Source organism: Dipodomys merriami, unplaced genomic scaffold (assembly GCF_024711535.1).
Source record: "Dipodomys merriami isolate MVZ:Mamm:240054 unplaced genomic scaffold, mDipMer1.0.p SCAF_104, whole genome shotgun sequence".
NCBI classification, from domain to species: domain Eukaryota; kingdom Metazoa; phylum Chordata; class Mammalia; order Rodentia; family Heteromyidae; genus Dipodomys; species Dipodomys merriami.
The window spans coordinates 4,389,797-4,417,695 of NW_027202316.1; the positions used below are offsets into that span (position 1 = coordinate 4,389,797).

The following is a 27,899-nucleotide window of genomic DNA, read 5'->3' on the forward strand; positions in this document are numbered from 1 at the left end:
TGCAAAGGGAGTAAGAGGAGGGGTGCGGGGAAGTGGGAAGACAGGACTAGGATGGATGGCTATTTTTTTCTTTTTGTCAGCCGTGGGGCCTGAACTCTGGGCCTGGGCGCTGTCCCTCAGCTCTTCAGCTCAAGGCTAGCGCTCTACCACTTGAGCCACAGCGCCATTTCCAGCTTTTTCTGCTTATATGGGGCTGAGGACTCGAACCCAGGACTTCACGCACGGTGAGGTGAGCACTCTACCACTGAGCCACCTTCCCAGGCCGCCTTTTATTTTATTTTTTTATACCCTAGTGAAAACATGGCCAGACTCATGAAGGCCTGAAAGCCAAGAATGGGGGGCTGGAGGGAGTCTGTGCTGAACTCCAGGCTGTGTTTCTCACTGAGGCTGAGAGGAGACAAGCCACGGGAGGGCGCAGAGTTGACACTGTGCAAACGGGAAGTTGAGCCTTCCAGTCTTGCTTGTAGAAGAGACCGAGACTAAAGGGGTCACCGCCCCGGCTTACCCCGTGTGAGCCAGGGGCCTCGAGCGAGCCCTCGAGGGCATGGCCCCTGCAGGCCCGAGCTGAGCTGGCGCGCGCGAGCAGGAAACGTTGGGGAGAGATGCCATCCCCGGTCCCCTGGACCAGCAGGGGAAGAAAGCGCCTGCCGCGGGAGCCTGGCCAGCCTTCCACCTCGGCCCTGCCCAGCTGCCCGGGTACCAGCCCTTTGTCCAATGGCCCCAGAGGTCGGCCGGGAGCCCGTTAACGTCCTTGGCCTCTTCCAGGCTCAGGTATTCCCTGGCATCCGCGGTCTGGGGCGGGATGTAGGCTGGTCTGCGGCCAGTGCGTCGTTCCACCCAGGTGTCTGGTACGGCCCTGGCCCCTGGTAACAAACAACACGATCCACTTTTGGGGCACCTGTGGCTTTCACTCGATGATCACCACTTCCCTCCATTTTCCTGTAGTCAATCGACTTTCTGATGATCAGTTTTCTTCCATATAGAGAATTGAAAAAGAGAATACTTCTGCTTTCGCTCTAAAAATAACTGTCCTTGAAGTGGGCAGATATGGAGAGGGACTAATGTACATGTTTGTAGATGATTCATCTCTGTGTGAATAAAAATGTAGAAAACCTTATTACAGCAGAAAAGCATGCCAGACTATTTTAAAACCAACCCAAAAGCCACCCTGTTTTGCTTGGCTTTGGGATTGTGGGGGAGGAGGAGGGAGAGGGGCGGTTGTTAGCACTTTGCCATGGCCATCTGGGACATCAGCTCCAGTACGTGGGCATCGGCAGTCATTTGATCCGAGGTTCTACTGGATAATGAGAATACTGTATAAATTCCCTCCTTAGGTCTTGCAGCTTTCTTCCTCATTCCCATAAAAGTACATCAATGGCAGGCAAAAAACGTGGCGAAATCCAGCTCCAGGTGAGTTTCACACATGAAGGATTTATCTGGCACAGAGGTACAGCAGGAGCTTTGAGAATGCATTGGTTTCTTGCAGACAGTCATCAACACTCAGAGCCAATGGGATGACATGTTACTGAACAAAGGTTTAACAGGTACTGGGGATCCCCTGGAGTGTGGCCACCTGGGGTCTGTCCTAGGATGCTCGTGGAACCCTGCCAGATCCAGCTCCTTTCCTCTTCCATCTGTGTCTTTGCTCCTGATCCAGTCCCAGGGCTATGCCAACAAGGGTATCCTTTGGCTGTTCTTTCTTAAATCTTCTAGTGATTGACGTTTACCAAGCCTGGTGTGGCCCTTGCAAAGCTATGCAGCCTTTATTCAGGAAATTGAAAAATGAGCTGAACGAAGATGATATCCTGCATTTTGTTGTGGTGAGGGTTTTCTACCTATCCTCTAATATCTTCATTGAAACAACCTGTCTGTTCTTCCAATAGACAGTGTGAAGTACTTGCCTGCTTTACCATATATTTAGATCTATGAGATCTGGGAATCAATAATATGCCATTTTAATGTATGTATACATGGATATCTGCATTAATATATGTATGTAATGTACTTGTGTAGCATTCACTCTGTTACCCTCTGCCCTCTCCTTTCTCCATTTCCTCATCTGCTAGATTCCCACTGCCAAATATTTCCCTTAAACATCATGGCATATTCTTTATATATATTGGGGGGGGGGTCTAGCTTTTGCTCATTAGTGAAATCACGTGACATTTGTCTCTCTGAACATTTATTTAACACAATCTCCAGTTCCACCCATTTTTCCTGAAGTATATCTACTTGTTGAGGATCCATTTTATTAGAGACCCAGTACTAGTTGATTACAAATGATTAAAAGTCACTAAGATATGTTCTAAATAGAAAATACACACTAAATTTAAGTAATTAATATTGGGGAAGGGAATGTGAGAGATGCCATTCATAATTTTTACATCAATTACATGTTGAGGTGATAATAATTTGGACATATCAGGTTAAGGTAAATGTATTCTTATTTTCACCTATTTCTTTTCTGTAAATTTGGCTACTAGAGAATTTTGAAGTATATGTGTGTGTTATAGTATAAACATGCATTCACTATATATACATATGTGATATATATAGGAACATAGGAACATATATATTTCACATATTTCTGTTAGACATCAACTAGGCCTGACGTTCAGAAACACATAACTGACTTGTATGCCCTTAACTCCTTATCTCTAAAGGCCTTAGTGTATCAGGACCATCAGCCACTGGAAGCTCTCCTGAGTGGTGCCTTCCACAGCACCTGCTGTATGTCTTGGAATGAGTTTGCTCATTGACCGCAACTTGTCTTTGACTTTCCATGCATTCCTGCAGGCACCTTCTTCAGTTTCCTTAATTTAAAATTGTGTTGGACCTGAAAAAAAAATTCTGTTAAGTGAAGTAAGTCGGACTCAGAAAGACAAACCTATACAGTGTCATATACATGTACAATACATAAACATGGCAACTAAAGTAGGGTCTGTGCAGGGGAGGATTTCATGGAGTAACACCTTTGAACAATTAACTTAGAGCTTAAACAAAATAAAAACCAGGAAGATGGAGCATGTGTTGTGGAGGGAAGAGGTGAAGTCAAGGGGATGGGGCAGGACAAGTAGATGAGGAGTGAATGCAGGTGCATGCAGTCATAATGTGCATGTGTGAAAATGGAGCTCCAGAAATGGAAGGGGCTGGGTAGGGTTGTGAGAGATGGGGAAAATAAAGGAGTGACGCTGACTTATTTTACTCAAAAATTGCCATGCTGCCTTGAAACCTTTTTGTACAATGGCTTAAGGATAATTTTGAGAAACTTATAAATGAGATCACTTAAAGTTAACAATGCCTAGAAACTCCTTCTTACTATTTTTTCTTTTCAGAGTTGGCTACTCACAGTGAAGTTGTCTGTCCTTAGTGAAGTATCTTCTGAAATAAAAGCTCACTGTATATTTCTTTAACTAAAAACATTTAATATTACGAATCTGAATGACACTGTTTGTGATGCACACATACCTTGTTCCATCAGGGACTGAGTGACTGAATCTTTGTAAGCATGACATCAAATCTCTTTCCTTGACTCTCTATTCCTTTTTCTTAAATGATAAGGCTTGCCAGGCTCTGGTTTGCCTGCTCAGCAGCTCTGATGGAGATGCTATGAGATCACACAGGTTTTTGAACCCTTCTTGCCATTGACTCAGACTGGACCAGACAGCACTGCTCAGCAAGCTCCATGGGAACTAGTTCTACTTGCATGTGCACACACACTCAGTGGGGAAGTGTTAGCCACTGTGCTTTTCCCTAAACCTGCCCTGTGCACTGTACTTACTATGTGTTGAATTTCACAACCTGTGCAGTGTCACTGAATTATCTTCTATTGTGTTTACAATCAAACAATAGTACATTCACAACCAACCAATTCCCCTAAAACCTCTGACAGGAGCAACAGCACAGCACCCTTTTTTGGATATTTATTTTTCTGCAGTTAGTCAAAGAATTGAGGACTTTTTAGAAAGGGAGATTTAAATTTGAACATGCATGATTGATTATCTCATAAAAACCACCCTGGGTGGAAAACCATCATTATAAATTTTTCTGCTATGCCCCATTTGGAAAAAATAGCATTAAACAATAGAGATAGCTACAGTGGATCCTTGCAGTCCTGGGTGGATTGAAGGCTGATTTTCCTAGTGTAAAATGAGGTAAGGTTTGCAAATAGCCTGTGTGTGGCATCATCTCTAAGTTCCTGGTACTGCTTAATTGAATGCAGTGCAATGTAAATAGTTGGTTGGTACATTGCATTCTTAAAGAGAATAATGTCAAAGAAAATTGTACATGTTCAGAATAGAAGTAAACATTTCTCTAGTATTTTCTGTTCTCCATTGGGCTGAACCTGTGGATCCAGACCTCAGGAATAGGGAAGGCTCCCTGTGTATATGATCTGTATATGTGAACAAAAATATATGAATTATTAACTGGATATACATGGCATAACATGAAGGGTATGTACAAAAATCAATATATATTGCTTATGACACTTACTGTATTATGTAACCTCTAATGCTCCATTTGTTAAAATACAAACATCATAATGATGATGCCCAGACAACTTGTGAATAAAATGTTTACCTCTTAATACTTTGGTATTGTAGACTAGTTCCTTCCAGCCACTTAGGAGGCTGAAATCAGAGAATAAAGGTTCAGAGCCACCCCCTTGCAGCAAGGTCCCTGAGACCTGTCTCCAATTAACCCCCCAGAAGCCAGAAATAGAGCTATGACTCAAGTGATAGAGTCCTAGCCTTGAGCACTCAGGCCTCAAAACCAGCACCAAAAAAAATAAAGAAAAAGAAAAAAGGAGGAAGTTTTGATATTTCTTCCATGCCAGGGTCTACTCAGGAAGGTGTCCACCAGGAAGCTGGCCATGCCAGCACACTGACCATCTCTGACTTCAGCCTCTGAGACTGAGAAATGTGTGTTGCTATGCGTGTTTGTTATAGCAGCTGGAATTCCATTCATGCTTACATAAGACTCTAACCTGCTCTCCTGTTTGCATCAGCAATGCTATTAATGTAGATGAAGGCAATTATTTAGTAACTATTTAGTAACTGGTTATTTGTCATCAGATTAGGACCACCTGGAATCTGTTAGATTTTCTTTCTCTGTGCTGGGGCTTGAACTCTGGGCCAGGGCACTGACCCTGAGCTCCTTTTGCTCAAGGCTAGTACTCTACTGCTTGAGCCACAGTGCCACTTCTGGTGGTTAATTGGAGATAAGAGTCTCATGGACTTTTCTGCCCAGGCTGGCTTCGAACTGTGATAATCAGATCTTAGCCTCCTGCATAGCTAGGATTACAGGCACGATCTACTGGCCCTAGTTGTCAGAAATTTTTAAGAAAATTCCAAACATTAAACAAAAACCTAAAGCTTCAAGACTTGGCGACTAACTCTTACAAGAAGCGTTTGTGAGCTCCATTTGGTATTTATGCTGAGACTGAGGCCTAGGAAGGACTGAGACAGGAGAGAGGGAGCAGAACACACTCCATCTGTACCCTGGGCTGTTCTCCTAACCAAGCAGATGAGACCGGCTGACATACCCCTAGCAGGGCATCGAAAGAAACAACAGGTGTCCTGGGAACCCTGGACAAGTGCACTGTGCAGGAGGGAAGGAGAGCCCTGTGGGAGGAAGGAACTCAGGCTAGGTTGGAAAAGGAATGGCAGAGCCAGGCAATGAAAAACAGAAAGACAAATAGGTGAGTGTGGCTGAGGCTGGGGACCATAAGGGGTGGGGCTAGTGTAAGAAAGGGAAGGTGACAGAAGTCCAGGCAGGCCTTGAGTTTCCAGTACATGCTATTTGATCCTTATTATGAGGATTAAATACCCAGAAACTACTGCTGCAAATGTAAATATATTGTCTCTATTTCTGCTATATTTGATTTAGTATAATAAATGTCTTGAGCATCGTTTCCTTCATATTATAGAATATGATTGACATGTTGATTTCTGCAGGCAGAAGCTGACAACATTGTAACTCTGCAGTCATTCAAAGAAAAATGTGAGCCTCTCTTTCTCTTTAGCCTGGTAAGTCTTTGTTGTTTTATGTTACCAACAGATTGCAGTTTATAGTAAAAACAAAAAGGCATTGTGACTGTCCTGTGGAATTGTTTTCTGGCGATTACAAGTGAATATTGCTTGCTTTATCTCTAAATTCCTATGAATCTGTTTTGTAATTTGAACTGTGGGAACATATAATGGGTAGCAGAACATAGACCCTCATACACTGAAATGATAAGAGAAAGGAAAAATAAAATTGTGCTTATGTTTAAAGACTCACTAGAGATTGTATGATTAAATATTTATCTGGACATTTCTCAGATGCCTTGTGGGAGAGAATTGATGATAAATATTCATGTATACCCACACAAGAAAGTATGCATATGATCACTATTTTATAACACACGTCAGTTTTCTCTTGCTGTTTACAAATGCACAGAAATGATACCAGAAGTGCATTCACCAAGATGCTTTAGAAGTTTTGTATGTCTGGGTGAAAGAAGCATAATAATTTTTCTTCTTTATACTTCCATATTCTGAGATGAAAATACAGCTTTCAATATTCAGAGAAATGTAATAAGGACTATGTTGTCTCTTTTTTCTCCATCATCCTTAAGTAGTTGTATAATGTCCATTTATGGGTACTATGCATCTTGATCAATGTCACTCCATTCTTAATCTCACCATCTCTTCCAACCCTGCCTGTCCCCTACAGTTACCCAGTTCCATTTGCACCTATGTACCTTGGATGTTATGAGCTGCGCTTTCCCATCTTTCCTCTCTACATCATCTGGACCCCTCCCCATGACCTATCTCTCCCGACAGCACCTGTGCCATCTTCCCGACTTTGAGCCAGCTTGGTCTTTATTTCAGTACCCCACAGCAGCTCCTTTTCATTGGTCATGGTTCTTAGTAGACAAAAAATTCATTCTAGCAAGCTTCAGCAGGAAGAGGTTAACATTTTGCCTTCATAGGAATTTGTGAAAGATTACTTTCAATGACAAATCGAAATCAGAATTTTTCAGCTTTACTTAATACTTTCTTACCTGAATTCTTCTCTTTGCCTCTTGGATATTATTCAGTTTTAAAAAATACTGTTCCTTCTGTACATCATGATAGCATGCTTGTGTACAGGTGCCACCAGTCACTACCAATTCATAGCTACATTGCCCCAGGATTTCAGTGTTTGTATTCTATTTATTTCCATTCTTAACCCCTCAACTCATGTCTGCTTATTCCCCACAAATTGACATTGATAATGTGGGCAGTTACCTGCTCTATGATAAACAAAATGGCCATTTTTTTAGTTGTTTGTCATTTTGTGCTGCTGAAATACAGTTCAGTGGTGACTGGGTCTCCAGACTTAAAGCAGTGGTAACTAAGGTGAGTCACATGACTGTTCTTCTAGGGTGATGACTCTCTTTGAGGTGCTAGGGGATGCCACTACACCTTCAGTTGAAGGAAAACAAAACATACTAGAAGTAGAAACCCAAGAACTGGGTTTACAAACTTTCACACCATTATCACTTTAATATCCTGACCACAGTACCCAACAGAGGATGCATGAAAATAAGAAGCAGTAAGAGTAAATGGTCCAGATTCAGTGTTAATCCTTGACTTATTCATACTTTCCTCTCTCCTGTAGAATGGCAAAATCATTGCAAAAGTGCAGGGTGCAAATGCGCCCCTTGTTAATAAAAAAGTCATTAGTCTGATCAATGAAGAAAGGAAAATATTGGATGGTGAACTGGCCCGTCCTCAGGTATATAATGCTGTCTATTGTTGCATGTTTTAATTTTTTAATTGTATGAGTGTTGCTTTCCTAAAGCATATTTCCTACACCTGTTAGTCAGCTCTTTATCACTGTGAGAAACTAACTTTAGGAAAGGTGTGTTTGGGCTATGGCTTCTTATTGTAAACTAAGCTCATCACCTCATGGGAGCTAGGAAGGGTAAAAGAGTGGAGAGGAGGAGATCACTGTCCCAGCCTGCCCTCCCCACACCCACCTCCGCACATGCCCCCTCTCCTCCTCTCCCAGTCTAATGACATAATTTCCTCCAACTGGGTTTCACCCCTTAAAAGTCTCATGACCTCTTCCTAGAACTAGGGCTGTGCCCTGAACCTCGATTTTTACACACCCCTTTGGGAAAGCATTCACACCATACCCCTTGATAACAAAGTGTGAGTTTGAATGTTATATACTTCTTGGAAGTATTTTGGTTTTGTAGACCAAAGACACATTTCTACTCTGCCAAGTATTTTTTGAGCTATGAGTATTTACTAGAAACACATTTTCTAAATATACTGTCATTAATATATTCATGTGCATTTAGATTTTTATTTGCATTTCTCTTTCACAGTATAGTGAAGTTCCACTCTCAGACACATTAAGAAAGGATGGTAGGGGACCAAACTATGAAAATCCTGGTAAGTATCTTTATAGCAATGGCTAGGCTTTCCCATACAATGAAGTTCATTACTGCACACCTTGACTATTCAGATAAATCATTTCATTCTTTACATGTCTCAGCTCTGAAAAGTCACCCTTCTTTGTTCCCTTCCTCAAAGCTTCCTCAAAGCTTTTCAAAGACCATGACCTCCTGACTCTTACAGCTAATCTGGACAGCAGATTTCCAGTTCATCCTTCATCCACTTCCAAAACCATATACATTTCCTCTCTGATGACAGTTAACAGTTTTATGCCCTCACTGCATTCTCTGTGTCTGGGTTTCTGTTTGTGTGTCTAGGGATGTGCGTTCATTCTCAAGGACACCAGAGACAAATAGCCATACTCAGCCAGCTATTTGGCATGAAGTGTGTCTTATAGATACAGAAGAATTCACAGATGGCAACTTTGTCAGTTGAATCTTGTAGAGTGTATGGTTGAAGTTTCTGTCCCTGGTCATTCTGATCTATATGAATCATGAATGCTAATTGCAATACACATGAATTATATCAAAACCACACCTCTGAACTATGTGTTCTCCTTAAAGACTTGGTGGTGGTTTCCCAGGTGGGTACATATAGGAGCATACCTTCTGCCATAGAAGACACAAAGCTATCAGCAGTCAAATATTCACCAGTCATTACAAAATTGACATTTCTAGTCACCATTATCTTGATTTTGAGCCAAGACAGTGAAATTCTATTGTTTCCTCCCTAGGGGAAATATACAGTATTGTTGTGATCAAACCTGATGCTGTGAATAGCAGAAAAACCCCACAAATTAAAAAAAAAGTAAGTCACATTTACTTACAATAGCTTAAGCTAGTTGAGAAAGAACAATAACTTTACTGTTATTGAGAGCCAAGCTTACTGTTTGGAACAAAATAAAATAAATGAAGTGATGTACTAGTTACCTCTAAAGGCTTTGAACATTTTGTGTTTTTACAAATCCCTAACCTACTGAGCTTTCTATCCCCTCATTAAGTTACTCACACAGCATCCTACATAAGTTCTAAAAATTTTAGTCTATTGGATTGTAACAAATGTTATTTCTGTTTAACAATTAGAAATATGATCTTATTATAAACTCACGTTGACTTGTTTTATGCCCTGTACCTGTCTTTTGTCTGTCTCCCTCCCTTCCTTCCTTCCTTCCTTCCTTCCTGTCAGTACTGGCAATTGAACTGAGAGCCTTGTGCTTTCACTTCTTCTTCTTTATCCTCTTTCATCCTTTTAAAATTCTTTATCCTGGAGCTGGGAAGGTGGCTCAGTGGTAGAGCGCTTGCCTTGCATGCATGAGGCCCTGGGTTCGATTCCTCAGCACCACATAAGCAAAAAGAAAAAAGCCAAAAGTGGCACTGTATGTGGCTCAAGTGGTAGAGCGCTAGCCTTGAGCTGAAGAGCTGAGGGACAGCGCCCAGGCCCAGAGTTCAGGCCCCACGACCAGATCCTCCCTCCCTAAAAAATAAAAAATAAAATAAAATAAAATTCTTTATCTTGCCGGGCGCCAGTGGCTCACGCCTGTAATCCTAGCTAACCAGGAGGCTGAGATCTGAGGATTATGGTTCAAAGCCAGCCTGGGCTGGAAAGTCTGTGAGACTCTTATCTCCAATAAACCGCCAGAAAACCGGAAGTGGTGCTGAGGCTCAAGTGGTAGAGCACTCACCTTGAGCTGAAGAGTTGAGGGACAGTGCCCAGGCCCAGAGTTCAAGCTCCATAACCGACCAAAAATATTTCTTTATCTTGATTTTGTTATTGTTGTATATCAGATTACTTCCTTATTTTAGCTTTAGCTGGCTCATCTCTATTATTTCTCTTCTTCTTTCTTACCCTGCTTTCTACCTACTTACTCCTCCACCTTCTCCTGTTTTCCTTTCTTTGCTTACTATTATTCTCTACTATTTTTTCTAATTAATTTTATTCCTATTCTTCATAACTAGTATCTTCCTAGTTCATGGAATATTATCTTGCTTTTACTGGGGGGGGTCTGCTGTTATTATTTACATGGCTGCATTGTCTATCAGTTGTGGAACTGCTGCTTCAGTTCATTTTCCTCTTTCTTAATGCTGAAGATCAGGCCCAGTGTCTTGAGCACACGAGTTGGGTGTTCTGATCTAAAACCTCAGTCCTGATTGGAGAAACTGCCCTTCAAACTTGCTGCCACATAGTTCTTCCCAAAACGTGGGCAAATTCTTCAACAGAAAGAATAGATGAGATCCAGATTTCCAGCCAAAGACTTGGTCCTGGATGTGCAAATGGCAATGCAGAAGAACACACACACATGCACATCATTAGCAAAGAGCAAGGCAGCAGTACTCCTACAAAAGTTACCAATTTCATAGCAACTGATTTTTCATGATGTCAAATTGGATGAAATTCCATTCAAAAGAATGATTCTAAGAATGAGAAACATATAAACAGGCTGCCTCCCAAACAGCCTGGAGTATAGGTGTGTACCATCATGTCTAGGTTCCCCATGGATTTGACGGGGTCTTTGAATGATATGCATGTAAACATGGGTGATTTATTAATGTCTGTACATAATCAGCCTTTACTTGTGTTCCATGTAATCTCATATCACATCTATATCCATCTTGACTCTATAAATGAAGCTTATCAGTGTAGGATATGTCATCGAAGCAGAGGAGAAAAAGATGTTCACCGAGGAAGAAGTAAAGGACTTCTTCAGTCAAATGGCAGAGGAGGTAAGAGGGCTTTGAAATGAGCTGTTGTGTATTCAGAAACAGCCAGGGATTCTTAGGAGCCTTCCATCTTTAAGACAGAAAAGCAAAGCAGTATGGCCAACGAAGGGAGCCTCAGGTGTTTCTGAACCTGTCCATGTTACAGTGTTGAGAAGATGGCAGCTCTGGGGAGATCTCCATTAGAAATAGAGACACCCTGACCATATTGAATGTGTGAAATGGTGTTTGGTGGAAGAACTCTTGTCCACTGCAAGTGAGGAGTCAGTCATTTCCTATACTCTTGTGCCCAGGACTAAAGGCTCTCTGGTCAAGGTCCCAGGAATGCTTCCACCCATTCTTTACCCAAGTCCTTTCAGGTAGGGTTATGAACACTAAATCTGCTCAAGTCCAATAATGCTAAATACTCTCTCTCCCATTCCAAGTGTCCAGTAGCCGCCTGTGACTATGGGCTTGCAGAGTGTCGGGGGAGGATTTTCATGACAGAAAGTCCTACTGGACAGCAGTGTGCAGATAGAGCTGGCTAGTCTCCTCAAGCAATGTTTTCTGCCTCCAGTTTCCATATGTAGCACACAAAAAGTTAGACCCATTGCACAGCACCAGCTGTGATCTCTTGAGAAAAACCAGCTCACAGACTGGAGCCAGAAACGACCACTTTCATCATCTTCTGTGGCTGTGACAAAACACCTGTCCAAAGTCTATATAAAAGGACAATAGGATCATTTTTGTTCAAGGTTTTATAGATTGCCATCCATGGTCACTTTGCCACCTCTCTTTGAGCCTATGTGGAGGCAGAAATCATGACAAGGCTGTTGAGCTTGTGATGGTCAGGAAGCAGAAGGAATGCCATAGTGGAGAAGCCAGAAGGGCGGGTCCCCATGACCTCACTTCCTTCTGCCTCCTAAGTAACACCAGAGGCTAGTGGCCAGCCTTGAGCACATGGGCTCTAAAGCAATTTCAGTTCCAGGTATTTATAGATACTGGCTGGAGCTCAGAAAGTTGTATGTTAGCATTCCCTGCAGATGTAAGCCTCCCAATGCTAGAAAAGTGATTGACAGACTGAAGTCCCAGTGCCTGTGAGCTGTGAGCCTGGATCCCTCAAGGTCTTTGCAAAGCAGGACATGGTTTAAGGATAACATCCTCTTGCCCAAGACGGTGAGGCAGGAATCTCACAGGTCTTTCACTGTAGCTGCCATTGTAGTCCACTGAAATCAGGAGTCTGAAGTGAGCAGTTTGTCCTTCTATTTTGCAGCCTGACTTTGAAGAATTTTTGTCCCTTATGACCTCTGGCCTCAGCTATATTCTAGTTATTTCTGTGGGAGCAGAAGATATGGATTCCTTGGAGGAGATTACATCTCAGACTACGATAGAAGCTAAAGAATCATCTGATTCTCAGAATGAGAGTGAAGCTCAGCCCACCCCTGAAATGATAAAGCACAAACGGGACAGGTAGTTCCAACCAGGAATTCCCGTATCATTTACAATGTGGAAAGAAGTGATGAAGTGTGTGGCCCACATCCATCTCACAACTGAAACACAAAGATTTCTGTGTTAAAACACCAAGTGTTTCTTCCAATCCATCTAAAGTTTTATCTTCAGAAAAGCTGTGGTTGCCCACAAGAACATTAGGAAGGAAAGCTTTTTCTGCTTCTCATTGTGAAAATGAGACCCAGTCATTCAGTCCCATGGCCTTGGTCCTAAGGCACAGATTGGAGCCATGCATTATCCCTCCCAACCCGGTCTCCTAGCCACCTCTTCACATCCTCTTTCCACTTTCCTTGTGCCTTAAAAGCATTACATGAGTTTGGACACATGACTCATGCATTCAGTCACAATGATTGGATAGGCAGAAATTGGGAGGATCACGGTTCAGGGACAGGTTGAAAAAAGTGGTTAGCATGACCCCATCTAAGCAGTAAGCTGGGTGCGGTGGCATGCACCTGTGAGTGTAGCTCCATAGATGACTGTAGGTTCAACGAATCCTGGTCCAACCTGAACTGGACAAACCAGGAGGAAATATGATGGATTTGCCTTTAAAAAAGTAGTGTATAATACTAGTGTGGTGAGTCACCAACAGTAATAAAAACTGACATCATGCAGGGCTCTGGTGGCTCACACCTGTAATCCTAGCTCCTCAGGAGTCTGAGATCTGAGGATCACAGTTCAAAGTCAGTCTGGATAGGAAAGTCCATGAGATTAACTATAATTAACCACCAAAAAAAGCCAGAAGTGGAGCTTAAGCAATAGAGTACTAGCCTTGAGCAAAAAAAGTTCAGCGTTCAGGCAGAGTTCAAGCCCCAGGAAACACACACACACACACACACACACACACACACACACACACACACACACACACACACACACTCACACTCACACTCACACACACACACTATGACTAACCTCACAACCAAGTACATTAGAAATAGTTCTTAGAAAAAATTGGATAACTCGAAAATATCTGTTAGTAGACCAAAATAACTAATAACAGGAAAGCTAATATTCTATACTTAATAGGTCATCTATAATATATGCAATGTAAAAATACAACATTATCTCACATAAATTTTCTCTGTTTATAAAGAAAACTCTAACAAGATATTTTAAAATTAAGTACATATTTGCTGCTCATAATCCTATAAACCTGGAAATTCACAAAAAAGAGGTGCCCAAAATAGCCATTTGAAAAATATGATTCTTGTTTCTAAGTAATCTTTGGTTTGAAGAAAAATAGAAATAGAAAAGCTATCTGAAATCTCTTCACCGACGAAATGTCTTTAAAACATAACATTTTATCTTCATCTTTGTTTAATCTCTCATGACTCTGGCATAGATTGAGTTAGTTAATTCATTGTGCACTGATTCCATAGGAAGGTAGATTCACTATTCTATTCTTGCATTTGATATAATATACCATCTTGTGAAATGCAGCTTTTCTTCATTTAAGCACTAAACTCCACGTTATTTCTGAGTGTGTAATCAGTTACTGTATTGCCATGGATATGAAGCTTTTATGACTACCTTAAGTTATATGTTTGGATTTCAACAGTCTGCGAGAATATTTGGAACAGCAGCATATATCTCAGTTTTGTGAGACTGAAAATATTCCTGGTAACGTCACTAAGTTCCTGGACACCTTCTTCCCCAATCTTAGAGAAATGCAAGCCATCAAGTTACAAAGAACATTGGCATTACTGAAGCCTGATCTTCTCCATGAAAGAAAAAGTAGGAAATTAAACGATAAAATTAAGTACTTTGGCAAATTGAATTTTGATATCAAATTACTAATTTATCAGTTGTAACAAAAAAGACACTATAGGCAAAAACATGTCACACATATTTACCAAGCATTCCCTAACCTGTGAATTTGTTACAGTCATTCTTTTTTTTTTTTTTTTACTATTACAGAATGACTATATATAGAGGTTGGATACTGTAATTATGGCAATTGTAATTAAGTGTAAATTATATAAGGTATTTGACTGTTTCTGAATTTGTAAATCCCACAAGATTAAAGTGTCTGGCCCTTTAAAAACTGGTTTTTGAGTTTTCTCCTTGGTTTTTTTTTTTTTTTTTTGCTTGTTGTCAGTGTTGGAGATGCAAACCAGTGCTTCCTACATGCTTGGCAAAAGCTCTACCAGTCCTAAATACTACTTATTTTTACCTTCACTCAAATTCATATAGCAGGGAAAATTCCTTAAGCAAATACTAGGAAATAGTAGGAATTTATTGCTGGTATTCAGAAACACAGTTGATATTTATCTGTGGACCATTTATTCTCTGACTTGTTGAACTCTGGGTTAGAGTTGTAACAGAGTTACTTTGGAAATAGCTACACCAAAGAGGATTTTGAAACCTCTGATCTACTTAGATTTGGAGCTAGGAAACTCTTTCTTGGTTAAGGGATGGGAGCTGTGTCATGTGATCAACACTTAGGAGAAATATTCAAAGAAGGTAAACTGCATGTTGCTAAGGAAGCTAGACTTACTGGCCAAATGGATAGATTGCTCATTCCTGAGCTTGCAGACTCTGAATTAGGGGATGACAAAAGAAGTGTCAATCAGGCATAATGTTGTCTGGGTTCTTAGTGAATATCTATCCTTCTTTGTCCTCCATATTCATAGGCAGAGATAGTATAGGGCAGAGAGGTCTCTCTCAGAAGCATCCCAACGGATTTTGTCGCACATGTTACTGACCTTGTCTGAATCACATTGCTCTACCATCCGTAAGGACAGACAGACCTCTTCCCTTTCTTTTTCCTTTGTCAGTTATGTGCCTTGAACTCAGGAGCTAGGCACTGTCCCTGAGCTCTTTTGCTCAAGGCTAGCACTCTACCACTTTGAGCCACAGTACCACTTCCATTTTTCTGGTGCTTAATTGGAGTTAAGAGTCTCAAGGACTTTCCTGCCTGGGCTGGCTTTGAACTGTGATCCTCAGATCATAGATAGGATTATAAGTGTGAGTTACCAGCGCCCAGTTCAAGTGTGCTATTTTCTAGGCTTCCATAGTGGAAAGGGTCTAAAGAGAAGAGTGAGAAATAATTTTGAGTATATAGCCTACTTGTTTCTCCTCAAATAACATGAGGGCTGTTGAATATTAAAATAATTTATAAAGATTTTTGTATCTGAATTGGATAAATATGGACGTTTCTGTACACACGCATGTACACACATATACACAATGTGACTGCACCTCAAAATAAAACATTTCCTGAGATACTTCTGTGTCTGTGAGCATATGATTTCTATGCTGTGAAAAACTGGAAGCCACATTGTAATTTGAGATCTGAAGAACTGTCATTGACTAGAAAACTATTTTTGCAAACTTGGTATTTCATAAGAAAATTAAATTTATTTGATATCCTTTTGGTATCTTACATATAGTCTAGATAGCCAGTAACCTACCAGTTTGAAACTGACTATGTGGTAATTGTTTTTATTTAGATGATGTTTTGAGTATAATTAACAATGCAGGATTTAAAATACTGATGCAAAGAGAACTAGTCTTATCAGAAGAAGAGGCCAAAGCACTGTGCGAGGAATATGAAAATGAAGACTATTACGAAAAACTTATACCATATATGACCAGGTAAAGTAGAATTCAGGTTCAGAAGGCTCTGTGATTTTTGTTTGTTGGTTTGTTTATTTTTGTCACTCTGAGGCTTGAACTCAGGACCTGGCCACTGTCCCTGAGCTCTTTTGTTCAAAACTAGTATTCTACCATTCTGAGTCACAGTGTCGCTTCTGGTTTTCTGGTGGTTAATTGGAGAAAAGTCTCACAGAGTTTCCTGCCTGGGAAGGCTTTGAACTGAAATCCTCAGATCTCAGCCCCCTGAGTAGCTAGGATGATAGGCATGAGCCACTGTGCCTGGCTGGTTTTTGTTATTTTTTAATTCATTGAAACCTACTTTTGTTTTTTTTTGTTGGTGTAGGGGCTTGAAATCAAGGCATAGGTGCTGTTCTTGAGCTTCTGTGCTCAAGGCTAGTGCTCTACTACTTGAGCCACAGCTCTTTCAGCATTTTTGGTACTTAATTGGAGGTAAGAGTCTCATGGTATTTCCTGCCCAGGCTGGCTTCTAACCCGGATCCTCAGATCTCAGCCTACAGAGTGCCTAAGATTACAGGCATGAAACACTATTGCCTGGCCCAAACATAATTTTTATTTGTTGGTAGACTCTGAAGTAGGTTCTTTTTTTTTAATAGTCAGTTGTGGTGCTTGAACTCAGGGCCTGGGCTTTGTCCCTGTGCTCTTTTGCTCAAGGCTAGTGCTCTACCACTTTAAGCAACTACACCACTTCCAGTTTTTGAGTAGTTAATTGGAGATAACTGTCTCATGGGGACTTTATCCAGGATGGCTTCAAACTTCAGTCCTCATCTCTCAGCCTCCTGAGGAGCTAGGATTACAGGGGTGAGCTTCTGGTGCTCAGCTTTGAAGTTGGTTCTTAAAGTCTGCTTGTCAGTCCTGCCTCCCTTCGGATTCTCTGCTCACTGTCTGTCTTCTTTAGTCTTCCTGGAACATTACTGCAAAAGTCTCAGGGAATGTTGTAATTGTCTAATTGAACATCAGAAATAGAGTGTGTGTAAGCTATCACCAAGTCCAAGCAGAGAACTGACTATTCTTTGGTTGGCCTGACTTGACTTTTAGTATTTGATTTAGTTATCTTCCAGATCCCTACTTAGTTCTAGGACACAAATGGGATCTAGAAATTGTTGGGGTTCTGGATGAGTAATTGAATGGCAGCTGAAGGAGAAATCCAATAAGGGCACATACAGCAGTGGGAACATAGGAACTACTCTTAGAGCTATCCTGCTCTTCCCTTCCTCTCTGCTTCAACCTCTTACATATATGCCTTTGAAAGGATACTGAATCAAATTAATTGCAGACCCCTTCATGTATTTTATATGATTTTAGCCAATTTAACAATATGAATTTGTATTATCTACATGTCATTAACTTCTGAACTGTACTTTTGTTAACATGGGTTTTTTTTCCTTTTTAAACAGTGGTCCTTCTCTTGTCCTTGTTTTATTGAGAGAAAATGGCTTGGAATACTGGAAACAGTTACTGGGACCAAAATCCATTGATGATGCCAGTGAATATGTCCTAGAGAGGTAGGATCCCCACTGTGGATTCCTAGTTTGTTCTGGGATGAACTCTTAATTTATGTGTAGGTATGAGGCACAGGAAACACATCTGCATTATGAAGGAACTTCTTGGGAAAACTGCTTTTCCTAAGTGAAGTGCTTATGGCAGCAGCTGGGAACACCCATGGTTTAGCATGAGAAAGTTGCATGATGAATACTAGAAAGTGAAGGCCAGCCAACAGGCCTCCTCTTGTGAAAAATATTCATCCTCCTCACTATTTAGAGAGAAAATCTTTTCAGAAAGACTCTTTGATTGTGATGACATCCAGGGGTTCAGATTTGTTCCTCTGTCATTTAAAAACGTAAAAAGGTAGGAGAATGTTTAAGCAGACAGAGCAGCTTTATTTGAAAGCAGAAGTAGAATATGGACTCTGTAAAGAGGGGTCCCAGAGCGGAGAGCCCAATGGAGATCCCTCGGAGGGCCACTGTTACCAGGGCTCCCATGTTACTGTCAATGGACTTTGTGCCGATGGTTTGGTGGCTTGTGTGTGCACCAGACAGCTCTTTTTATTGGTTGAGCATGCACCCAAGGCATTGTGAACAGAAGATGTGTTGGAGTGGGAACCCAGAGCCTTGTGGGAAGAAGGGTCATCATGGGTCACATGTTATCTGTCACATGATAGGTCCACCAAATTGTATATCCCTATATGTCAGATCAAGGCCTAACTCTCCCTCAATCATAGGGCAGGTCCTTTAGTTTATCATAAAAGGTTTGAGATTATGATTAACTGGATATGTACTCTAGAATTCTGTGATAACATTTACTGAGTTGATTTACTGATTAATCTTAGAAGTCAACTAAAGTTTGACATGAATTACATAGGAGGCACAGTTTGTTGTGCAGACAGGTTGTTCTCTCAGTATATTTATCTTAACTTTTGGGCCCAGTAACATCTAAAGGATGGGAATTGTCTCTAGCCTCTCTATGCTTGACATGTCACTGAATGAAGCATGCAGAATTGCAGTTTGCTTGAAATGTTTTATGCCAACTTCAAAATAGGACTCAATTCTGGAGGGAAAAGGCCCTTCTTGCCAATGTAAAAGAATGAAGATCCTCCACAAGGCAGAGCAAACTTGATCTTCATTAGCCACTCAATGAATAATGGTGCCTTCAAAACACCATTTATGTAGAACCTGCAGTGCTACCTTTTAGGTTGTAGGATATACGTGAATTGCACTTGTTTTCCATGGTACAATTTACCTCCTATTCACCCCTACTCACTTTCTTCTTTGTGCTTTTGCCAGATAGTTCTTGTAAAGGATAACACAGGTTGATGCTCTTCAAATGTATGAGCAGAGTGCCACAGAATCTCTTTAAATGAGATGCATGGTTTCCCTCATTTATGGTAGATAGAATGTATCTATAAATAAACACCTTGCATGGGATATAAGTGGTTACAAATGAATTAAATGAAGTATAATAGACTCTATGAGGAGATCAAATGGCATAATTACTTGAAAGTCTAAGTCAAAGCCCAACAAAACCAGCACCAGGAGATGGGTACTTGCAAGAGGGTGGGGTTAAGTGGAGAGGAGTAAATGAATGAAGGTGGGTGGGAAGAATGTAATCAAACCTTTTAATAAAATGTGTAAGATGAAGGGTATAGCACCAGAGAATAGAATTGCTATCAAGACAGGGCCTACAGGGGCATCTAATTCCAAATGTAGAGGTTACTCCCAGAGCAGAGTCATTTTCTTTAGCCAAAGGCACTCAGAGATTGCTTCCTTTCCAACCATTACAGTAAAATTTCCACAAGTTCTTCACAATTATTTTTATCTGCTCTCTCCTTTTCATTTATTTGGTCTACCCAGCTCTAACTGCCTACTTTAGAAAAAAAACTAACTTCCTTCCTTTCTTCCTATCTTTTATTTTTCTCCTTCCTTCTTTTTCCCTCCTTCCCTCTCTCCCTTTCTTTCTTTCTTCCTTTCTCCCCCTCCTTCCCTCCCTTCTGTCCTTCCTTCCTTCTTTCCTCTTTCTTTCCTTTTTCTTTCTTTCTTTCTCTTTTTCTTTCCTTTCTTCCTCCCTTCCTTTCTTCCTCCCTTCCTTTCTTCCTTCTTTCTTTCTTTCTTTCTTTCTTTCTTTCTTTCTTTCTTTCTTTCTTTCTTTCTTTCTTTCTTTCTTCCTTCCTTCCTTCCTTCCTTCCTTCCTTCCTTCCTTCCTTCCTTTCCTTTTCCTGCCAGTCTGGGGCTTCAACTCTATCAGGATTTTTGCTCAAAGCTAGTTAGTGCTCTACCATTTGAGCCACAGTTCCACTTTTTTGGTGGTTAACTGGAAATAAGAGTCTCACAGACTTCCATGTTTCTTAGGCTGGCTTGAAACTGAGATCCTCAGATCTAAACTTCCTGAATAGCTAGGCTTGTGGTACCACTTTCAAGTGCCACTCTCTTGCACTTAGCTACCATATTTTCACTTTTCACTAATTTACTTAAAATATGGTCTCTTGCCTAAAGAGAAACACAGCTACTCCTCTCCCTCAGCCACCTCCCACTCCTATACCCACCTTTCCCAGGAATCATCACAGTCAACGCCCAACAGACTGGATACTGGAGAACTCTTCACTGAAAAGGGACTGTGATGGTTATGACGTAGAGTTTTTTTAAATTAACAATTAGGGAGGAACCCCTGGTTCCTAGGGATGTGGGAAGGAAGTCATGTCCAAATTAGAAGTGTAGAAAGGCCCAAGGCTGAGTAGTAGGGGCAAATAGAATAAAGCAAAGGGGGAAATGTAAAGAGCCTTGGAAACTAGAAAGACAACAGGATGTATGAAGAAAACCACATTCAAAGATTTAAAGTAGATGCACATCCTCCCCAAAGGGGTTACTTTGTTGTGTGGTAATCTCTTTTTTTAATTGATTGATTTCTTTTTTAAAGTTTGTGTGCACAGTTTGCAACAGAAGAATTGCCCATCAACCAGTTATATGGAAGCAATTCCCCTGATATTGCTGAACGAGAAATAGAGCACTTCTTTCCTCTCACGAGCACGCTAGCAATAATTAAGCCTCACGTATCACATGAACAAAGAGGTAAAGACATTAAAATAAAAGCAAATCCTACATTGTCCTACAAAATTTGGTATAACTTTTCAAAAAGAATAACTGGGTAAAATACCCATACCCGGTCATTTAGATCCAACAGTTCAAGTTGGTATATTTGCATTGGATATTTACTTGTGCTCTGTCTCTGTCTCCCTCTAGTAACAAAAACTGATGTTGGATAGTAGCTCAATACTAGAGCATGAGCTTCGTAAGGGTTCAATTCCATGACTTGGAATAAATTTTTGTAATCTCTTGTTTGGTAGCTTTACTCATGTATTTCTAATAGCAAAAATTACTAAATGAGAACTAACCCTTCTTGTTTCTTTTTTTTTTCCCCTTCAGGAAAATATTTACCCTTTCAGCATCTAGATTGCTGTTTTCTTTTAATTCCAGTGTGGATTTCTTGGCTGATAACACTAAATGTCAGTTCTGATCCATTGTTTTACTTTTCTCCATAAGGACCTCACCAGAAAGAATAAGAGATCTCTGTACTAAAATAATTTACATTTCAAAATGTACTATTTAAAATAAATACATAACATTAAGTGATATATATATATATATATATATATATATATATATATATACACACACACACATTCACACACACACACACATACACACAGAAAAGTATATACGCTTGTATTTACCTGAGCTTTATATCCATGGCTTTCTAAATTAGGATTTCTCTTTATTCCCTTTCCTTATTCTTGCTAACTTTATTCTTATTCTCCATTGCTCTATAGTGTTTTAAGTATAATGTCCATTAACACCTTTTTATTGAGTCTGTTGCTTATTTTCTTTTGCTTTAATTTCTTCTCTGAGTAGAGTCAACTTTTACTGTACATCTACTTATTGGCATACTTTTTAGCTTGAAATTTTGATTCATGGTGTTTTTAGGTTCCAATTATTTAATTCATGTTAGAGTTCTATGTGAACATTTTCTTTTGTCTTATCAAACTTCCCCCTCCTTTTCTCCTTCTCTTCCTTATTCCTTTCCTCCCTCCTCATCGCCTCCATTTTCTCCTTTCCTTCTGTTCCTTCCTTGTTACTAGAAGGGTCTCAGTACCAGCTCATTTACCTTTGTCTCCAGAGTGTTGTTCTCTAACATCTAAGCTGCTGGAAATACTTTAAGATCTGCTTTACTAAATTCCCTTCGTGGGGCTTTGCATCTTCAGAAAGTTCACCATGAGCCTCCAATACAGATCTTGTAAGAAATTCTTGGGCAGTTGGAACATAGATATGACAATGCGGATTCGTTATTAACATGCTAGAAATCTTCCCTGTCCACTCTTTGATAGCCCACTTTATTAACATCCTATAGTTCTGAGTATCAATTTGGTGAGTTTGGCATAAGCTATACCACTCAAGTAAAACTATTATTTGCTTCTGTTATTTTGATGGACTTGAATGTGAAAGAAAAGTAGAAAGATCTGAAAGATGACTGAATCTTTGTGTTCCTAGAGGAGATCTTGAAGCTCATTAAGGAGTCAGGATTTGATATAACTATGATGAAACAGCTGACCCTAACTAAAGAGGATACAGACGAAATTTATTTCACAATCACAGAAAAAGACTTTTATGCGGACCTGGTGAAAGTATTCACTGAGTAAGTTTTTTATACATACTTGTCTAATGTAAAATTAGTAAATGTTCACTTTAGAAACTGGGAAATATGGGAAATAGTTGAAAACCTTCCATCTAATCTCATTCATGAGAAGACATTCTATTAGCATTTATGGTTTATTTTTCCTATTTCCTCTCTATCTTTACCATCCTTTCTCTCTCTGTTCCCCTCTCCTTTCCTTCCTCCTTCCCTTCCACTCTCCCTCCCATGCTCCTTCTGTCCCCTGATTCCCTCTCTCCTCCCCTGTCCTCTTTTCCTTAGCCTCCTCCCTCACTCTGCTCTCTCTCTCTTATCTCTCTCTCTTCTTTGGTAGAGCTGCATTACCATGACAGAGTCAATGCTTGAGCTTCCTGTTCTGAAAACAGGAGGAAGAATAGCCTCTCCCACAGGTAGTTTTTCTAAGTGCTCAGTCACTTGAAGCAAAAAGTGCTTGGAACAGTGCATACTATATGAAAAGTACTCAGTAAATTCTAGCCATCTTTCCTCATATCTCTTTTTCTTTGACATGTATAGATACCATGTCCTACTCTGAATGTAAACGTAATAGATGGATGTAGTCACACAAATAGGGTAATACCAAATAGTTGTTTTATGGCTTCCTTCGTCCATATTTTAGCTGAGTTCCAGGCAACAGTATCTTCTCCAGGCATTGAATCAGAAAGCTAACTTGATGACATGTTTACTTAATTCCATGCCTCCTGCCATCTGCTTACACGTTATCCCATTTGGATTCACAAAAACTGTATGAAGTAGATTCGATTCAAATTTCCACTTTGACTATGAACGAACAGAAGCTCAGAGCGAGAATTTGTCCACAGGCTCAAAGCTAGACCTTGACTGGATTCACAACCCCAGGAAGTCTATGTCTAAGTCAGACTTCATTTACATCGAGTTTATGGTGATGTGACCATCCATGAAAGTTTACTTAGGGTTTGAAATATTGGTCATAGTACTCACACATTGATGAAATAGAACAGCAAATGCAGTATTTTTAGAGTCGAGACCAAAGTTCACCCATATAGAAATAGCATTTCAACACAAACAATGAGGACTGTGCATGTCCCTCGCCATGACAGCTTAGAAGGTGTTCTCACTTTTAAAGATATGGTGGGTTCCAATCCCTGAGAAGTAGAGTTCAGAGTGGAGGCAAATTATTATGGGCACTGTTTGGAGAAGAGAATGAAGAAGTCAGGGTTCAGTGCAGGCCTAACAATGTCCTCACTGTGTGTGAGGCTGAGGCAGCCAGGCCTGGGTCCCCTCACCCTGGCCAGTCACTGCTTGTCAATCACCTCATGTGTGTGTGGGCGGGGGGCCAGATGAAGGTGGCTTTCTGGTAGTGCTAACAACACCACCAAGGATTCCAGAAGCAGAAGGGTCATCATGAGGCTACAAATCCCGAGACCTTGATCGTGTCTCTACCATTCCAAAATAGCGAAGGTAAGATTCTATTGACAAATATTCTCTGAAATTAAATTCCAGAATTCATCTAGCACAAAATCCTGAGGGAAAAGGGGAAATGAACCCCCCCTACACACACAATGACACTGATTAGGCAAATAATGAAGCAGAGTTCCCCAGATGGAGCAGAGGCATTCTGTATGTAACCTTGTATACAATCTGTTTTGTAAGTAGCCTCTGTCTTCTTTAATGACAACCACTCATTGTCACTTTCAGGGGCCCTTCGTTGATTATGGTTCTGACCAAGTGGAATGCTGTTTCAGAGTGGAGACTTCTGATGGGTCCAGTAGATCCAGAAGAAGCAAAGCTGCTGTCCCCAGACTCCCTCCGAGCTAGATATGGAATCAGTATTTTGAAGAATGCTGTCCATGGATCCTCAAATGACTTCGATGCAACAACGTGCATAGATAAATTGTTTGAAATGGATAGTCCTGAGATTGCATAGAGTAACTACAGTAGGTAATATGAAATGGATAGCTCTTTAGTTATTTACTTCTTTTCCTTTTGGCCTTGGAAACCTTGCTCAAGAAAGATCAGAAACTTTCCCACATTCCATAGCGGCCTGGTGGCCACCAGGAAGCCAATACTTGTAATACCAGTGACCTGGACATTCTGCTTGTACATAGCCAGGCTGGGGCAGATGTATTCAGGCTGCAGAGATGAGGCCAGCACTGGGAGCAAGGCTGCTTCTGGGTTCAAAAGCACTGCTCTTAAGATATCATTTTTGGTAGCTAACATAATTTGCAAATGTGAAAGTCTGAGAGCTTTTCCCATCAGGAACAATATAGTATTCTACCATTTTGATCTTTATTTAACATACTATGAGAAATTTTAATAGGGCAAATTGAGTGAACAGAAGGAGAAGGAGAAGAAGAAAAGAAGGAGAAGGAGGAAGAGAAAAAGAGAAAAAAGGAAAGAACACCTAAATGGGAAAGAAATAAACTCTATAGCAAATCATATATTTAGAAAATCCAAAACACACACACACACACACACACACACACACACACACACACACACACACACATCTCATAAGATAATTTGGCATGTACAAAACACAAAATCAACAAACAGAAGTCATATAATGATTCTATAGAGCATCAATGAAAAGAAGGAATTGTGGGGAATTATTTACCATACCCTCCCAAAAGAACAAAATATATATGAATAAATTTAAATTTAATCAAGGACACTAAAATATATAAAAATATATTGGTAGAAAGACAGGAATGACATTTCCCAGAGAAAGACACACAGATATCAAGACATCTCAGGAAAAGATCCCCAGCACCATTAATCACCACAAATGGAAATCAAAAGAGGTAGGAGTTAATGGTCTACAACAATTAGCATAGCTCTAATTAATTAATTAGTCCATCTTGGGGCTTGAACTTTGAGCCTGGGTGCTGTCCCTCAGCTTATCAGCTCAAGGTTAGCGCTCTACCACTTCAGCCATAGCACCGCTTCTGGTTTTCTGGTTTATTGGAGATAAGAATCTCACACTTTCCTTCCCCAGCTGGCTTTGAACTTCGATCCTCAGATCTCAGCCTCCTAAGCAGCTAAGATTACAGGCATGAGCCACTGATGCCCGGCTAGCTTTAATTTTTAAAAGGAAGAAAATAATACTGTTGCTAAGGATGTGTCATCCTTGAAATATGTCTGGTAGAAATGTAAGATGGTACATGGACATGGAAAATAGGTTAACAGTTCACAAAAGTTCAATTACATAACTACCATTTGACTGAGCAACTCTCAGATATGTATCCAAGGAAACTGAGAACAGGACTCAAGCATTTGCTAATGCATGAATATTCATAGAGAAGTTATTCACAAGAGCCAAAAAATTAGAAACTAACCTAGCATCCATCAGCAGAATAAAGAAAATGAAGCAATAAAAAATAAAATGCTTCATATGAAACTTGAAAACATTTCACTAGATGATATAAGCCAGACACAACAGGACGTGTGTGTGTGTATGTGTGTGTGTGTATACACACACACACACACAAAACAAGGTATATATATATATATATATATATATATAAAAAACATATATATATAACACATATATAACATATATTTTGTATACTACACAAGTCTATTGTAGAAAACATAAGTATAATATAATATGCATTTATTGGATTTTCCATTTACCATATTCATATATTTTATATGTGTAAATATATTTATATTATCTATAAAGTAAATATATATTACTATTATATAAATATTAATATATAATTATCAATATGATGTTTAGTATGTCATATATACTGTAGAATTTAGTTTTTCTACTACACATATGTAGTATAAAATGTATATTTTAATTACAGATTATACTATGGATTATAATTTATATGCTTTTTAAATACATAAACTTTACTATAAATAGTATAAACATACGTAAAATATAAAAATGTAAGATAAGGAATTAAGATCTTTCAAGAAGAACAATTCTTTCAACACAGCTCTCAAACCACTTCATTTCAAACTATAGTAAAATATTGTTACTATATTTTAAAGTGAAATGCATGTAACAAAACTCTTCAAGGTAACTCTTCAGTAAGGTTTTTTTTTTTTAAAGGATAGATAACAAATAGACACAGTGCAGCACCAAATGCAATAAATCCTGAAACCCTTTGTTGGGCATCTGAGTCCCAGAGGCCCGCTGGTTCCTTGAGCTGGAGGCATTTCCCCCAGCCATGGCCCTCCTTCCCTCTCTAGCCTCTCTCTGTGTCCAGGAAAGAGCCATGGGTCAGTCCTCTTGTAGTTCTCAGCTCCTCCCAATTCTCTTCATAACCTTTGTTTCGACCAGAAATTCTAAGTTCTTGAACAGGGAAGGTAACAAGGTGTAAGTACTCAAAGTTCGTCTTGTTAAGGCCACTGAAGAAGTTTGCTCATGCATTGGTGCTGTGCAAATACTTGCTGATGGCTTACTTGCTGAACTCAGTTGTGTGCAGCTGGAAAAAGGGCCCAGCTCCCAAGCCCCATGACTACACGCCATGTCAGGGATGGGCATTAAAGACTGACATAGAAACTCCTAACTGCTTTAACATCCACTTAGGGCATTAAGTGTATTCTTTCATTTCCTAGGACCTGATAGTGCATGAGATAAAGTCAACAAAACTGTGTGGCATGGCTTCTGGAGGAAGGAATAAGAATACAATCTGCAGAGGAAAACTCATCATCTCAAAAGGAAAAAAATACGCCTACGCAAAATAATAAAAACTAACTGAAACAGATCTGCATATATATTCTTTTACCTTTCTTCTAAAAAAAAGACTTTTGAGTGGTATACATAAATGCATAGAGCAAGATATAATGAAAATACAAAATAATTGGAAGCATGGAATAGGGAGAAGTGTAGTATAGGTTAGATCTTGAAGCCTGGAATGGAATTATGTATAAAATGAATATTACAAAACCCTTAAGTTTAGATATTAGCTAAAAATCAGACCCCACAATGGAATATTTTTCACCCATCAGGAGGAATGATGTTACATCATTGGCCAGGAAATGGATGAGCCTGGAGATTTTTACCTTCAATCAGCCATGCTCAAAGTGACAAAGGGTGCATTTTGTTTCTCATATGTGGTAGTAAGATCTAAATTATAAACATATATGAAAATATATGTAGGCTGTATACATATATACACAAATGTACTAAAGCACAGTGTACATAAGGAAGAATTTCAATAGTGTAATTCATTTGAACAAACACAGTTTAACCAGATGAATACCAGGAAGCTGAAATATGTTTTATCTAAGGGGGAGGTGAGAAGAGGCCAAGGCAGGTACATGAATGGAGAAACAGGTGAAGGATTGGAAAATAGTCATCATATTCCATGGATGGATGTGAGAGTAGAGCCAGGTAGCTTGAGGGAATGAGTGGTTGGCAGAGATGTTGATGAGACTGAGAGAAGGGATGACTGATCAAGATGCATTGTACTCACAGATTGACATCTTGAGTGGAAAGAATTTAAAATGCTTT

General features: G+C 39.9%; 1 protein-coding gene across 4 annotated transcripts; it reads left to right on the forward strand.

Moving 5' to 3' along the window:
• The first annotated feature begins 587 nt into the window (after positions 1-587).
• Nme8 (NME/NM23 family member 8) lies at positions 588-27,150 on the forward strand. Of its 4 annotated transcripts, none has more exons than XM_069998609.1 (17): positions 588-771; positions 1,335-1,410; positions 1,487-1,544; positions 1,714-1,820; positions 5,958-6,029; positions 7,648-7,764; positions 8,363-8,429; positions 9,166-9,239; positions 11,060-11,152; positions 12,399-12,595; positions 14,193-14,368; positions 16,087-16,231; positions 17,647-17,754; positions 20,660-20,811; positions 22,288-22,432; positions 24,125-24,367; positions 27,002-27,150. In XM_069998609.1, the coding sequence occupies exons 2-16, from the start codon at positions 1,375-1,377 to the stop codon at positions 24,351-24,353; spliced, it is 1,776 nt and encodes a 591-aa protein (XP_069854710.1). In that variant the 5' UTR covers positions 588-771; positions 1,335-1,374; the 3' UTR covers positions 24,354-24,367; positions 27,002-27,150. The 4 variants fall into 4 exon arrangements, with proteins under 4 accessions (XP_069854710.1, XP_069854719.1, XP_069854737.1 ...); XM_069998618.1 differs by having other exon boundaries at positions 24,125-24,363; XM_069998626.1 differs by lacking the exon at positions 588-771 and having other exon boundaries at positions 1,349-1,410; positions 1,491-1,544.
• Positions 27,151-27,899: the final 749 nt, after the last annotated feature.